Source organism: Panicum virgatum, chromosome 5K (genome assembly GCF_016808335.1).
Source record: "Panicum virgatum strain AP13 chromosome 5K, P.virgatum_v5, whole genome shotgun sequence".
Classification (NCBI taxonomy): domain Eukaryota; kingdom Viridiplantae; phylum Streptophyta; class Magnoliopsida; order Poales; family Poaceae; genus Panicum; species Panicum virgatum.
Genome location: NC_053140.1, coordinates 40,752,079 through 40,767,875, shown reverse-complemented (window position 1 = coordinate 40,767,875; position 15,797 = coordinate 40,752,079). Strand labels below are relative to the sequence as shown.

Below are 15,797 nucleotides of genomic sequence, written 5' to 3'. Positions count from 1 at the left end.
AGGAGTCCGAGTACAATTAGAGTTCTTAATAGATTTAGATCTGTAAACAGGATTTTTTGCGGGGTAAGTCTTCCCCACCCTATAAATATAAAGGGTCACGGCCGATTGAAGGGAGAACCCAATTGAACCAATCAAATACATTTATCCTTATCGTTTTTACCTTTCTTCCTCATTATCCTACTTTTCCAACCTCGACATGATGTTCTTCTCTCGTCTCCATGGCGTTTGAGGACGCCCTAGCTGGCCTGCCGAGCCTAGGGCAACCCTACGCGCGCTTGCCCCGACGGGGTCCCTCCCAGGTGAGCATTCGTCGGATCGTCGCCGTTGTGCACGGCGACCAGTCTGACCGGTCCCTCTGACCGGTCTGACCGCTCCACGCAGGAGGTGCTGCAAGGAGCTCCTCCTCGCGTCGCGCGACCTAGCGCGATCGTGTGTTGGCCCGTAAAAGGCGTCAACATATTTTGGCGACTCCGCTGGGAAAAAAAGTGTTTCGGTTTTGCATAACCGAAATCAAGCCCTAGCAATATGGTGCAATATGAAGACATACCTATGGCGATGACTTCTGAACTATGTCAGGAGATTCTTCGAGTACAGATCGACCTGAGTTTTTCATGCTGGATGGAGAACAAAAGATCGCCATCATACCACGATGTTCTGAGAAAGGTATTGTCTACAAGTATTTTATCCAATAGTGATCATATCTATATCAAGTATTTGCTTGGTAAACCTGAACTAATTGATATAGTGGATAAAGTAAATCCAATTCCTGTTATTCAAAAGTCGGCTATTGAAAAACCGGCTAATTATCCTTGCAAAAATTTGCCTGATGTTGCTTGTCAAGATACAATTCGACCGTTCCAAGCCAAAATTGTTGAACTAAAATCCCCTAACAAGAGCACAAAGACTAAATCTAGTACTTCAACGCTCGGGGGTAACAAAACAAAGGCAAAGATGCTGGTTGCATTACAACCGGTCTGACCGGTTCCACGACCGGTCTAACCGGTTCATTTAAGGTTTTGCAAAATAAATCAAAACTTAAGGTGGTTAAGCCAAAGAAACCTGAGATCGGTGTTTGGAAAACCGTTCAAGCTAAAGGTCATAGCAAGCATCAAAAGGCGAAGCCGAAGCTTATTTGAGAGTTTCCGGCTAAACCTAAAAAACAAGAGAAAATTAGATTCATGCCACCACAACTCCGTGAAATTGGGTTTCATGTTGAAAATCATGCCACTCAATGGCATGGATTTCAACATGAAATCCAATTTCAAGAAGTTGTAGTGGCATGGATCCAACTGACCCAAAAAACAAAGAGATGCAAAAGATGCTAGTTGGCTTAATAAATCCAAACAACTAAGATCATCTCTAAAACGTCTGTTCCATGATAGAAATCGGCAATAGAATAATTTTCTTACTTCATCAATGCCGTTTTCCTCACATGAATCACCTAAGCGTATGCCATGTGGACCTTATTTTTACATGCCTTATTCTTGTCCAACATGATCTTATAATCCTTGGATGCCGGCTTCTCATAGTTATTTTGGTCAAAATCATGTTACTTATAGAGAGCTGGTAATTAATAAATCATTACTTAGAATTAATGATCGTTTTCATCAAAGAGATCGGTCTATGCAGAAAAATAAGCATAAGGTGATCAAACAAGTCTACCGTGTCAAAAGGGTTGGTAGGTTAAATAAAAATTCAGATTTAACACTAGATAAAGAAAAGCCGGTTGTTGAAGAGCAATCGGTTAACTCAATTGATGAAATTGTCCTCCATGATGATCATGGTTCAAACAATATAGTCGAACAATGTTCAAGTTCGGCTGGGAGGTAAGATAAGAGCATCTATATCGGTTCTGACAGGACCGGTCTGACCGGTTCGTCAGATCGGTCTGAACCTGGAAAGTCTGGTGGTGCAAAAAATAGGATCAAGCCGACCTTTGAGGAGCTTCTAGATAAATACAAGAAGATATATGCGCAAAAACAAAACAATCAATTGGAAGGCAAACGAAAAAGGAGTTCTTCATCACCAAGATCAAGAAAGCATCAACGGTCATCGTATTGGTCTTCGTCATTCATCCCGTCGATGCACGTACCATGGTCCGCATATTCAGGTTTGTTTAATCCATGGTTTGGTCATAATCCTTGGCTTCCATATTATGATTATCAGTTTTATACTTTACCAAGGAGCTATGATTTGTATAATCGGCCGCATTGGCCGTCTCAAGATTTTTGTTATTGAACATGCTAAGGAATGTAAAGCCGAAATAGTTTGCTGATCGTAAGCTAGAAATTATTACATGCTAGTTCTCTTAGTTCGGCTATTTTAGCATGTTTAAATATAATATATGGCCGACGTATTGTTAATCGTCGCCCTTAGACAATTTTGGTTCAGAGAAGTGTTTTTTGGCACGCAAACTTTGCCAAAGAATAGGGGCATATGTTGACGACCAAAATTGGCAGTAACCTGAACAGACCGGTCTGACTGGTGTGTCCAGGCGGTCTGACCGGTCTAGGCATCTGTAGACGGTCTGGCATGACCAACCGGTCTAGGAGGAGTCCGAGTACAATTAGAGTTCTTAATAGATTTAGATCTGTAAACAGAATTTCTTGCGGGGTAAGTCTTCCCCACCCTATAAATATAAAGGGTCACGGCCGATAGAAGGGAGAACCCAATCGAATCAATCAAATACATTTATCCTTATTGTTTTTACCTTTCTTCCTCGTTATCCTACTTTTCCAACCTCGACATGCTGTTCTTCTCTCGTCTCCATGGCGTTTGAGGACGCCCTAGCTGGCCTGCCGAGCCTAGGGCAACCCTACACGTGCTTGCCCCGACGGGGTCTCTCCCAGGCGAGCGTTCGTCGGATCGTCGCCGTTGTGCACGGCATCCGGTCTGACCGGTCCCTCTGACCGGTCTGACCGCTCCACGCAGGAGGTGCTGCAAGGAGCTCCTCCTCGCGTCGCGCGACCTAGCGCGATCGTGTGTTGGCCCGTAAAAGACGTCAACAACCCTATACATTCTTGAAGCCACAGTAAAAAGCATGACAGTTAAAGTTGTAGTTTCTCCCAAACATACTTGAAGTAGTAGCAGTAGGTATTGTCTCATGATCATATTGCCCTGAGCTTAACCTGTGCACCATGCATAGGGTGCACTGTCACCACAGTATGTGGCGCATGAGAGTACGATGGCGCGAGCTCGAACTCAAATCGCTGAAGGATCATGCACAGCGCTATCTTGGCCTCAAGCAGCGCGAAGTTCTGGCCGATGCAGATGCGTGGCCCCCAGCCGAACGGGAGAAACGCGCCAGGGTCCTTGGACGCCTTGGAGATCCCCTCGGAGAACCTGTCCGGCTTGAACTCGTGCGCGTCGCTCCCCCAAATATCAGGGTCGTGATGGATCATGAGCACGGGCAGCTCAACAATCACACCGGCAGGGTACACGATTCCTCCTATCTCCATCTCCTTGTACGTTTTCCTGGTAAATGCAATGGCCGGTGGGTACAACCGGAGAACCTCGTAAAGGATCATGGTCACCTGCACATCAAGTCATCAACCCAACAAATCAGCAAGATTTTACAATTCAGGTTGCATAGCATGGTCATTGCTGCAAAGAGATCGAGTTGTATGTGAAAGAGTGCTCACAGTTTTGACGCGGCTCAAGCCCTCAAGGTCAGGCTTGTTTTTCCCAAACAAAGAAACCACCTCCTCTCTTGCACGGTCCTGCCATTCTGGGTGCATGCCCAGCACGACCATTGTCCATGTGAGCAGCACTGACGTGGTCTCCATTCCGGCGAAGTAGAATAGCTTGCACTCCTCGATGGCATCTTCGATCGTCATGGCCATGCCGGATTGGCCACTCCCGCCTGTCTCTCTCATGCTTGACTCCAGCAACAGGCCCAGTAAGTCATCTTTTGTGCTCTCGCCTTCCCTCATAGCTTGAATTCTTTTCCCAATTAAATCTCGAAGAATTGTTTTGATCTCTTTGTTGTTTCTGTGCATCTTTCGGTTGTTTTCAGTTGGCAACAGCCTGGAAATGGCAACCAGGAAACATGTTCAGTCTAGCAGAACCTCATAGCTTGAATTTAGGATCAATCAATGTTTCAAATGGCCACCACTGTCAAATGAGTAAATCCTTGTGAGCATCAACTTTTTTTTTTTGGTGTGGGGGTAATGAAATTCGACCAGTGCTAACTTACATGTAGCCGGGAATGACAATCTTCTTAAAGCTCTTCATAAGACGCTCAGCTTGCTCAGCCTGTAACTGGAAAATTCTTCTTCCTTCAAGGTAGCTGCTGCTGAATGCGGTCCGAGAAATGACATCTCCGGTCAGGTTCTGCAGCTCTGGCCAAACATCCAGCTCGCACGAACCGTCAGAACCGAGAGAATCTGCCCATCTGCTGACCAGTTCCTCGCAGCATGCAGTGAAGGCCGGCAGCATGCGCTGTTCAAACAGAGCAGAGGTCAACCACACATACACTCGACAGTAGTAAATATTTACTCTACTTACAAACTAAATTTGTACAAGAAAAAACTGCGGAATTAGTACTGATTATTACTTACAAAAAAGAAGGGCGTACCTTGAGCTTCTCCAGATGGAATCCGGGGTTGAGGATCCTCCTGTGCTTGGCCCATTTCTCGCCGTCCTGATTCGCTAGGCCGTCGGACATCAGCTTGAACAGCGCCCTGAAGTTGAGCTTCTCGAAGTGCCCGAACTTGTTGGACAGCACGTCCTTGGCGAGGTCGGGGTCGACGATGGTGACCTTGGGGATCGGACCGAACCAGGACATGCTCGTCTTGCCATGCTCCCGGATGTTGTTGCAGAGGAACGGTGCCACGCGGGGCGCGATGTCGTGGCACCGCAGCGGCAACGGCCTGGACCACGCCTCCTGGTTCATCCGGTAGAAGTCCTTGAGGTCGCCGGTGAGGAAGCGGTAGGACGTGCCGCGGAGGCCCTGCGCGCGCAGCGCCCGCTCGAGCCGCCGAGGCTGCCACCACAGCCGGTCCAGCAACCAGCCGGCCGCCCACAAGAGCACGACGCCAAGGAGACCGCCGGCCAGGAGGCTCCATGGCACTGAGACCGCAGCTGCAAACGTGGCCCCAAGAACCATATTGCTCTTCAGGTGAAGTGGGAGACGAAAGAGCTAGTGATGCAAGTGAACTTTGACTGGGAATAGAGGCGCAAGCTTTGGATAAGTACTCCCCTCATTCTAAATTTAGGTTATTTTAATTTCTTTAGATATATAATCTTTTCTATGTATCCAGACATAGGCACTTGATGCAAGATATTCCCACTTTCCTAGGAGAGTCTTAGAGATCGATTTGGCGAGGACGAAACGACAACAAGCATGTGACTTGTGATTATCGCGGCAACATAGCTTCCTCGTTTTGTTTGTTTCTGTTGCCAGCAGCTAGTAATTTTTCGATCTCATCACCTGATCCTTTTTTAGAAGTGAGCACATCCAAAGTCCTATCTTATATTACTATTAATGCTTAGAAGCTCATTTAAAGCCTTCATATAAAACCATCTACGATCCTATGTCAAGAAATCCTAAAAATTCTCACAAAACCAGTTTCAGCAATCAATCTGACAACTCTAACCATAATAGTCATTAGATATGTTATCTTTTCTAATAAATTACCATCTCTGTCATTATAAAAATAGACTAAAATAACCCCCTAAATATGTACTCTATTTTTATTTACATGTCTTATATATAGGTTTATCCTAAATCAAACTTGACTAATTTTGACCAATTCTATAGAAAAGTATAGCAATAACTATATTATCCAACATATGCACTATCAATGTATATTTCATGGTGGATTAAATGGAGCAAATTTGATATTTTAAATGCTATTAATTTTTTCTAGAAATTTTATCAAAGTTTGCCAAGTTTGACTTAGGACAAATATAATACGATATGTAAATAAAAACAGAGAGAGAATCTAAATTATCCACCTCTGCCACCATAAAAAGAAGTAAAGTAATCCTCTAATCTTCATGTGAATTACCTACCTATGCCATTATAAAAACAATGCAAATAATCTCATAAATTTGCATATAAGTTATCCAATTATATCATTATTAAAAATTAATTTAACCACTAAATAAATCTAAATTATATTAAAGTACACCAGTATAAAATTATAAATTACTATTTTATTATTATTATATATTATGTGTGTTATTGTTTATATAAAAATGTTACCACCAATATGTATCACCATGTATTCATGTATGATGGAAGAATTAGCAATAAAAATTCACAAACAAATGATTCAATTAAATATTTATCAAACATGCATGTATGTGTGATGCAAAATGAAATCTAATGACAATATATATCTTAGACTATGTGTTAGAATATTTAATAGATGAAAGAGGGCGTGATACTAATAATTATAATTATTATCTATAAATATTGTTTTTATATTAATTCTATTTAGCCCATGTGGAGGACGAGGATGGATTGATAGACTAGTGAGTGAATATAATACGCAAACTATATCTACTTTTGTGTGCCAGTTAGTATTTGTAGGAGACAACCAGTGAAAAGTCACATCTGCCCATTGAGGTCACGTTTAAGCACAGGCTTGCAACTGTAGTGCGATAGTTTTTTTGTCCTAAATTACAATTCACTTTCAATTAACTTTTGCTGTAGAATAAGTTTTTCTTATTTTGATTAAATTTATAGAAAATTCATCAATATCTATAACATCGATAACCATTTATTTGTGAATTGGTATTCTTACCTCTTCCATCATACAAGAATATATGGTGACACATATTGTGGGTAGTGTTTTATATAAATAATATATAATAATATAAATAGCATTTTTAAAAATTTTATATTAGTGCACTTTAATATTTTATTATAAATATATAATTTATATTCAGATTTAGGTGTTAATTTAACTTTTAATAATGACCTAATTGGATAATTTATATCCAAATTTATGTGGTTATTTGCATTATTTTTATAATGGTACAGGGGGTAATTTACATGAAAATTAGGATTTACTTTAGTTTTTTTATAATGACAGAGGTGGGTAATATAGATACATATTTAGGGGGTTACTTCAGTCTATTTTCATAATAATAGAGATGGATAATTTATTAGAAAAGATAACAAATTCAATGACTATTATAATTAGAGTTGTCGGATTGATGATTGAATGTTTCTTTTTTTGAGAATTTCTCTATTTTTGTAGAGTGTCCACCTAGAATTCTAGGTGGCTTTATGTGGATGTTTGAAAGGAGCCTCCAATTAGTAATAGTAAGATTGAACCTATAATAAAATATGTCCTAGTTTATTTTATCGGGTTTTCTAGGTGTTAATATGTTTATTTATAAGTACCATGCAAAATCCGATGGAGTCCTAGTTTGTTTTATCGGGTTTTCTAGGTGTTAATATGTTTATTTATAAGTATCATGCTAAATCCGATGGAGTAATATAGATGTGCTGTTGAAAAGTATTAATTGTGCGTAATATTTTCTACGAATGCATGCGGCATGTTAATTAATATCTATATTTTGCTCGAGAGTTTTGTTACCTCATTTCACACCTGAAGGGAAGTGTGGGTCACTTTATTACCAAATAAATGATGATTTATTTCTCATTATACAATCCGTGTATTGAGTTGAGGTATGGATCTCTTCAATACAGTAGATGACATCAATGTTGTCTAGTTCATGAGTAATCCTATTTCTACTCTTTGCTAATCTAGTCCATTGATTGTTAGGATTTGTATTAGCGTGTTGTGGTATTCCTTCCACTGTTGTCACATGTTTCGGTATAGATTGTGTTGCTTGTAAACTTTCTTCTGCATAATACAAATGTAACACCCCAGGTATCACGCAACCTTGAGATTTATATAAAAAGCGTGATGCTCCACCAAGACAACTCTACATTATATACAAATATGATTTAAGTTACTACAAGATCAAACAAACTCAGACTTATGCACCAAATCATTATGAGGTCATGTAGAAGTGTGGCGTGCAACTAACCCACTTCCCTTCATGCTAGCTTCAAAGGATAACCTGTGGAGGGATAAACAAGGGTGAGATTGAATAATCTCAGCAAGTGAACTACTTTAACAAGCTATTTAAACTGCAATAGATTAATTAATGATTTGACAAGTTAGCAAGTATCAGAAGATAGCTCCACAAATCGCTAGATGTACTAAGAGTATAGCAAAGATAAAATAATATTATTTTGATATCGGGCTACTAATAATGAATAATATAAGATCCATATACGGTGATGGTAAGCAACCCTTAACACAACCATAGCATACGAGTCTCCGTAGCAACTAGAAATAAAAGTAGCAATGTGTTGACCATATAATAATAATAAAATAAAATGATATTTAACTCCAATTAAGGTGCAAAGGAATGCAAGGGAACAACATGTGCAATATATCCATAATCCCTCAAGTTATACAAGACACCCATCACTATGTAGAAGTATCATTATCAAATTATTTTCATGGCAACCATATCCACCTATATCCAAACATCCATACCATAAAACAGTGAACGTAAGAGGCACACATATGGTATATATCCAACTCTCACAAGCCACATCGCAGTGCATGTCACCATAGGCCACAGTATCTATATGTGATACTATATCTCCATCATGTCCAACATTCGGCCAAAAATGCAAATCAATGCACATGAACTCTTGCCTTCATACCCATCAAGGTATGAAGCTGCACCTTTATGCCAAACCAATGATGTATGCATATGGATGCATATGAACTCCTGCATTCATACACAACAAGGTATGAAGCTGCATTGTTATGCCCAATAAATGATGTTGTACCGGTACAGTTGCAACCATAGGTTCGCGACATAACTCCAAATGCCTTGTAATGCAGTGCAATGTAATGCAACAGGATCTCCAAAGCCAGGTATCATATACTCCAAAATCAAATACCCTGTACTACATGATGGAAAGAGAAAATAATTCATGATAGTTAATACCAGAAATGAAAACAGTACTCCCGCAACATAAACAACACCATCCATGATTGAATAGTTATATGTTCCAAACACCAACCAACCATTACTCTGTAATTATATATTTCAAATATCAACCAACCATGACTCAATAATTATATGTTTCAAACACCAACCAACCACGCTTGAATATTTATATGGCGCAAACATCAACCAACAATGACTGAATAATCATGTGTTGCAAACATCAATCAAACAGTTATTCATACGATTATATCTATAGATCTCTCTAGTCTTAACAGAATTAGGATAATATGTAGCCATTATCAATTTAAACATATAAAAGAATAATTCCATATTCCAAGCCCCAAGCATATCTATCATATAAAAACATTTCTATGTAGAGCCGGTCAGCTCAAGATTCAATCCATATATTTGAACACATATACCAAATAATAGTAAGATACTACTTCGAACCTTGCTCGTAATGCAAACTCCAATTTATCCACACACGATAGCACTAGGAGACGTAAATGCCACAGAGATTTTCATACACCAAGATTAGCATAATAACCTCTATTATAACAAGCCCACTCATTAGTAAACCTTCAAGGATTCCAAAGATTTTACTCACGGAAAAACATACCATAGGATAAATTACTAAGTATAAGTCATATGTAAATCATCCCCGGCCATAAATTCAAAATCCGTCACATATACACCACCTCATTTATCTATCCACCCATGATGAAGTAAAAAGTCACGTTACCTCTAGATTTATATTAGCAACAACATTTCGTATTTCACCCAGTCATTATGAGTCATGTCCAAATTTGTTATATCATCACTTATGTGTGTTGTATTTTATAAGTGAAGGCAGTAAAAATAGAATGTTAAAGTTGTAGCAACGCAACCGCTACGTTCACTTGTCTTTACCGAGCATGTAGACATGTCATAGGTGCCTCGCAGCGACATCACCTGCTAAACCACTCATGTATCAGAAAAACAACTCCAAATGACATAGATAAAGCAATAAAAAGTGATTCTATGCCCAAAACCTCAATCCAAAAGGGGCACCTCCGAACAACAATTCTTGTCACCAACATCGATGAAGAGCAACAATGCTTCTCTTTTTCATATCTATTTTATACAATGAATGAGGTGCCAAACAAATAGATATTCCAAAACTACAGAGGAAAACCTAAAACTTTCATGAAGAACCCTTATTTTTGTTATGGCCCTAATATGGTCAAAACTGCAGTCGAAAACAGAACTTTGAATCTGCCCAGAATCAATGTTCAAAAAGGCGGAATTAGGCGGCCGCCTAGGCGCGCTTAAGCTCTAGGCGAGGGGGTCCCGCCTCGCCTATGGGGGTAGGCGGTCCCCTAGGCGGAGTGAACGTCGGGCGGCGCTGGGGGAGGAAGCGACGTCGGCGGCAGAGGCCTAGGTGGAGGTGCGGACGTCCGGTGGCGGCGGTGGAGGTGAAGGTGTGGACGTCGGGCGGCGGCGGACGAGGCGGAGGTGGAGGTGCGGATGTCGCGGTGGCAGCATGGACGGCGTGCGACGGCGGAGGAGGCAAGGCTGGCGGCAGCGGAGGAGGAAGAGGATGCAGGGGCGAGCGGGCGGGCGGAGGAGGAAGAGGATGCAGGGGCGGGCGGGCAGGCGGAGGAGGAAGAGGAGGCAGGGGAGACGGCCATTCCGTTTTGCTACTCTCATCTAAGGATTGGGTGTTGCAGTGGGGATTTAGGGAGGAGCAGCCATGGGAGAGGAGGAAGAAGAAGGGTATGAGAGAAAGAAACGAGAAAGGAGGTCGGGGCGGATATATAGGAGGAGGATACGGCGTGGGTGAGGGAGGAGGTGGGCTTGTTGGGCCTTTTCCTCCTTCTAAAGTCTTCCTCTTTCTTTTTTCTTCTTCTTCTTATTTTTTTTCACAGTGTTACAACAAAGATGTTTGTAAACCATGTGCACATATTGATTGACATTGCTAGCAAAGAACGCGGTAATTCATTATTGGCTAGGACCATACACCGACCAGGTTGGTTTACAGCAAGCATATATCTCGTGCCGTTTATCTCCACCTCAAAGTTCAGATACACAAAACTCCCTAGCTACTGCAGTATCAGTATGTACTACTCATACAAGTTTTTGCACTTTGGGTCTGTGGCACACTCAAGCAACGATCATCAGATCTTCTTGACTATAATCGGAGCGCCGTGCTGAGGATGCAGCGTGATGACGGTGTATGGCGCATGCGTGTAGGAAGGCGACAGTTGGAACTCAAACCGCTGAAGGATCATGCTCAGGGCCATCTTGGCCTCGAGCAGCGCGAAGTTCTGGCCGATGCAGATCCTCGGCCCCCACCCGAACGGGAAGAACGCCGGCAACTCGTCCTTGGTCGCCTTGGAGATCCCCTCCGCGAACCTCTCCGGCCTGAACTCAAGCGCGTCCTTCCCCCACACGTCGGGGTTGTGGTGAACGGTGATGATGGGGAGCTCCAGGATCACCCCTGCGGGGTACGTGACGCCACCGATCCGCATGTCTTTGAATGTCCTCCGGTTCAGCGACACCGCCGGCGGGTACAGCCTGAGCACCTCGTACAGTATCATCGTCACCTGGATAACAAAAGAGAAATCATGCATCGTTACTTTCGTTAGCAGTTGATTTGGGTTTGAGGCAGACATGCACAATTTTTCTGCGAATTTGTTGTGTTTCCACGGATTTATATGTTTTCGTAGAGGATCGGAATTTCAAAAAAAAAAAAAACTTGCCGTTTTGAGTCGACTGAGGCTGTCGAAACTGGGCCTGCCGTCCCTGCCGAACACGCCGAGGACCTCCTCCCTGGCGCGGTGCTGCCACTCGGGGTGCATGCTGAGGACGACGAGCGTCCAGGTGAGCAGCACCGACGTGGTCTCCATCCCGGCGAAGTAGAAGAGCTTGCACTCCTCGATCACGTCCTCGGTGCTCATCCGCAGGCTGCCTGTCCCGCTGTCCATGTTGGACTGCAGCAGCAGGCCGAGCAGGTCGTTGCCGCTGGCCTCGCCCTTCTCGATGGCGTGCTCCCTCTTCTCGATCATACCCCTCAGGATCCCTTCGATCTCCCCGTTGATCTGCTTCATCCTCCGGTTGTTCTGTGTCGGCAAGAACCTGCGTGCAGTGCAGAGGGTATGTATATGTGAACTAGTAATTAAGCAATGGTACGATGTACTGGTAGATCCTCAGATCAGAAGATGCAGTGTGTGCTTACAGGAAGCCTGGGATGTAGATGTACTGGAAGGCCTTGATGACTCGCTCGGCTTGCTCTCCCTGAAGCTGGAAGATCCGCCGCCCTTCTATGAAGCTGCTGCCGAACGCCGTGCGGGAGATCACGTCTCCGGTGAGGTTCTGAAACTCCGGCCAGATATCCACTTCGTACGATCCGTCAGAAGCATCAGAGACCTTGCTCTCCCAGCGATCTATCAGCTCGGTGCAGCACGTCGAGAATGCCGGCATCATGCGCTGAGAAATACAACTTCAGTAATTAGGCGCACATAATCTACATCCATGCTTGAGGCTGTGCAGAGATGAAACTGAATATGCATGCCTGTAGAGTTTGCAGGAGTAATTAGATATATAAGTTGAAGACAGTATTAGAGCAGCACCTTGAGCTTTTCCACGTGGAATGCTGGGTTCAGAATCCTTCTGTGCTTTGCCCATTTCTCTCCCTCGTGACTCGCAAGCCCATAGGCGAGCAACTTCCCCAGACGCTTGTTACTGAACTTCTGGAAGTGACCGAACTTGTTTGATAGGATGTCTCTGACTTGCTCTGCCTCCGTGATGATCACCCTGGGGATTGGGCCAAACCAGGTGATGCATATACTGCCTGCAGTTCAGCGTTTATGCCGTTAACGCTACAAACATTTTAATTCACGCGAAATGAATCTTGTCCAACCGGATTCCAATCCTTTGCTCATGTTTTTTTTCAAAATTAATTTTAGAAATTCGACTCCATTTGTAAAATTTAGGGAACATTCAATTGCGTAGGGAATTGATAAATTCAGGAAAACTAGTTTATCAACTCGTGCTCCCGCACAGACTAGTAGGAGATATCTAATAATTATCCATCTAACGCTCTCTTTAGTCAATTAAGTATTCTAATCCAGTGCTGTAAAGATACATATTTATTATTATGTAATTGTAATAAATGTGATAGGTTTAGTTACTAATAATTTTTTCTTACTTTGCATTACACCTCCATATATGTTTGATATGTATTTAATTGAACACTTTGTTTGAGCTATGTGAACAATATGAAAATTGGCATTCTTATATCTTCTCTTATACATGAATATATGGTGACACACACATTATGCTTAGTATATTTATATAAATAATAATATAAATAATATATTAATAATAATATAAATATAATTTAGAATTTTATATTGATGCGCTTTAATTAAGATTTATTATAATAATACTTGATTCAGATTTGGGTTTTATTTTAACTTTTTATTCTGATATCATTGGATAATATATATATATGAAAATTTAGGGGGTTATTTGATATTATTTTATAATGGCATAAGTGGATAATTTACATGAAGTAGAGGATTACTTTAGATTATTTTTTATAATGGCAGAGGTGGATAATTTAGATACATATTTAGGGGGTTACTTTAGTCTATTTTCATAATGGCAAAGATGGGTAATTTATTAGAAAAAAGATAACGGATCCAATGGCTATTATGATTAGAGTTGCTGAATTGATGGCCGGATGTTGCTAATTTTTGTGAGCATTTGTATAATTTTTCTATTTTTTAAATTTTCCACCTTAGATCTTAAGTTGTTTCACCTAAAGGCTTTAAAAGAATCCTCTAATTAATAATAGTAAGATGAGCATGACCGCTGCTCCCTAAACTTGTGTTTTGTAGCACAGGGAGGTAGCGACAAGCAAGTCCGTTTGTGGAGCCCCGAAGAAAAGGTAAAGCTGCTATCCGGTGGCCAATAATTCGCAACACCAATCAAGCAACGTCAACCTCAGTAATCACGTCGGAAGTAAAGTTCGACAGGTACTACTCCTGTTCTAGAATCACTTCTAAAGTTTGAGTAAAGAGATCAAAATTAGTGTGAAATTATATATATACATATACAGATATAACTGAGAGAAAAGAAAGTAGAAAAAAACAAATAGATTTAGTTTAGGAGGCATCCGATCGAACGACGTGAGCCATCCGTTTTACCCTCAACAATTGGAAATTGATTGATATATTTATTTTAGGATAAATTTTGAATTTTATGGAACCGAAGAGTATATATATATATACATGCAGGTCGAGCTGTCTGAAAGATTCTTTGCTACTACTGGCCTAGCTAGTACTGATTGCTGAACAAGTGATGGACGACGCGTGGACAAACGAGAAGATTACGAGAGGGATTGAGATTGACTTTTGGACGCTACGTACCATGCTCCTTAACAGTGTTTAGGAGGTGCGGCAAGATGCGGGGGACGATGTCATGGCACAGCGGCATGGGCCTGGACCGCGCCTCCTCGTTGAGCCGGACGGTCTCCTTGAGGTCCCCCGCCGGGAAGCGGTACTCCGTGCCGCCGAGCCCCTGCGCCCGGAGCGCCCGGTCCAGCCGCCGCGGCCGCAGCCAGCACCTCTCCGCGGCCCGGTAGGCCGCCCAGACGGCGAGCAGGGCGAGGAGGCCCTGGAGCAGCAGGCTCCACGGCGACGCCGGCGAGGAAGCCGCTGCTGCGACGACGGCGTCCTCCATGGCTCCCATCCTTTCTAGCTAGTGGTGCGCTGCGGTGACCACAAGTCCGCAGCTGTGTAGTGATTAGTGAGGAGGCCAGCGCCCAGCGGGCACGGTTATATAATAAGTAGTGGCAGGCCGCACCTTGAACCTCCTACGGCGGCACGGCCCGGCGATTGGCATCACTTGTTTTTTCATACTTTTTTTTCTAAAAAGAATTCTGTAGCTGATGTGGTTGTCAAGTTTTCTTGGTGGCCAAACCATGAAAAAAAAAGTTTCTTGGTGGCCACGGCTGGTTTGTGGAACAAGACGCCCCACACAAAAACACCAGCAAAAGCAAGGCTGTTTTGGCGCTTGCATTTAGGTTGTCCGCACTGGTTTCATCTTTTATAACGGATATTTCTATCTGATCATCGAATTTCTCTCTTTTATATGTAATTTTTCTGCACCCGTCATATTCTATTTCTTTTACTCTATACCAACGGCCCGCTTGCCATATTGTTTCTCCTTTTCCCTCACCCGACGCCCTCCCTCCCCGTTCTCTCTCTCTCTCACCTCCCCTGCTCGCCCTCCTCGGCGCCCGTCGTTTTGGTCGCCCCCATCCCCACGCCGGCCACCCGCGGGCCTCCTGAGATCCAGTGGCGCGCGGCCACAAGAGGCCTCCCTGTGTGGCACAGCGGACAGCGGGGCCCGTGGGTGGTCGGGGGGCAGCTGCTCTTCAGCCTTCGGCGAGGATCCCTGGTGGTGATTGTGTGTTGAAGAATCGATTTGATGCATCTGTGTTGCTTGCCGCCGACGCTTGTGCCCACGGCTGCCCAGGCCCACCTTCTCCAGGATACCCTCGCGGCGCCGGGCGGCCGCAAGGTCTGTGGTGGACGCGAGCGCAAGCAGCTTCGGGCTGGCGTCTGCGGCCCCGATTTGTCTCCCCTCCTAGAATCGCGAAGATGACGATGCGGAGGCCAAGCCGTCGGATCCAGCGGAGCCGGGCCCTCCCCGCGCGGATCTGGTCTCCCTAGACTGGATCCGGCCCGCCAGGCCGCGATTCGGCGACGGTTTTCGGCGGTGGCGCGGCGCTGCGCTTCCTCACCCTAGACCGG

The 15,797-nt window shown here is 43.3% G+C and overlaps 2 protein-coding genes and 1 long non-coding RNA gene across 3 annotated transcripts; all 3 read right to left on the bottom strand.

Moving 5' to 3' along the window:
- Window positions 1-3,041: 3,041 nt before the first annotated feature.
- On the bottom strand, window positions 3,042-5,107 carry LOC120707510 (cytochrome P450 72A15-like). The gene is made up of 4 exons (XM_039992415.1): window positions 4,577-5,107; window positions 4,196-4,440; window positions 3,642-4,026; window positions 3,042-3,533 (listed from the first exon to the last, which is right to left on the bottom strand). Exons 1-4 carry the CDS (start codon window positions 5,105-5,107, stop codon window positions 3,108-3,110), a joined length of 1,587 nt encoding a protein of 528 aa, XP_039848349.1. The 3' UTR covers window positions 3,042-3,107.
- A 3,275-nt stretch (window positions 5,108-8,382) lies between these two features.
- LOC120707509 lies at window positions 8,383-10,402 on the bottom strand. Its single transcript, XR_005689018.1, has 2 exons — window positions 10,026-10,402; window positions 8,383-9,945 (listed from the first exon to the last, which is right to left on the bottom strand). It is a non-coding gene; the product is annotated as an uncharacterized LOC120707509 (long non-coding RNA).
- A 540-nt stretch (window positions 10,403-10,942) lies between these two features.
- Window positions 10,943-14,809, bottom strand: LOC120707508 (cytochrome P450 72A14-like). Its single transcript, XM_039992414.1, has 5 exons — window positions 14,409-14,809; window positions 12,606-12,826; window positions 12,212-12,462; window positions 11,736-12,111; window positions 10,943-11,579 (listed from the first exon to the last, which is right to left on the bottom strand). Exons 1-5 carry the CDS (start codon window positions 14,728-14,730, stop codon window positions 11,151-11,153), a joined length of 1,599 nt encoding a protein of 532 aa, XP_039848348.1. The 5' UTR covers window positions 14,731-14,809; the 3' UTR covers window positions 10,943-11,150.
- Window positions 14,810-15,797: the final 988 nt, after the last annotated feature.

Bases quoted from the DNA above. Each gene is read 5' to 3' on its own strand.
- LOC120707510 (XM_039992415.1), bottom strand. From the start codon at position 5,107: ATGGTTCTTGGGGCCACGTTTGCAGCTGCGGTCTCAGTGCCATGGAGC. The intron at 4,441-4,576 runs GTACGCCCTTCT...CTGTTTGAACAG, and splicing joins TCCATCTGGAGAAGCTCAAG to CGCATGCTGCCGGCCTTCAC. The intron at 4,027-4,195 runs GTAAGTTAGCAC...TGCCATTTCCAG, and splicing joins ATTGTCATTCCCGGCTACAT to GCTGTTGCCAACTGAAAACA.
- LOC120707508 (XM_039992414.1), bottom strand. From the start codon at position 14,730: ATGGGAGCCATGGAGGACGCCGTCGTCGCAGCAGCGGCTTCCTCGCCG. The intron at 12,827-14,408 runs GTACGTAGCGTC...GCTGAACTGCAG, and splicing joins AAACACTGTTAAGGAGCATG to GCAGTATATGCATCACCTGG. The intron at 12,463-12,605 runs GTGCTGCTCTAA...TGTATTTCTCAG, and splicing joins TCCACGTGGAAAAGCTCAAG to CGCATGATGCCGGCATTCTC.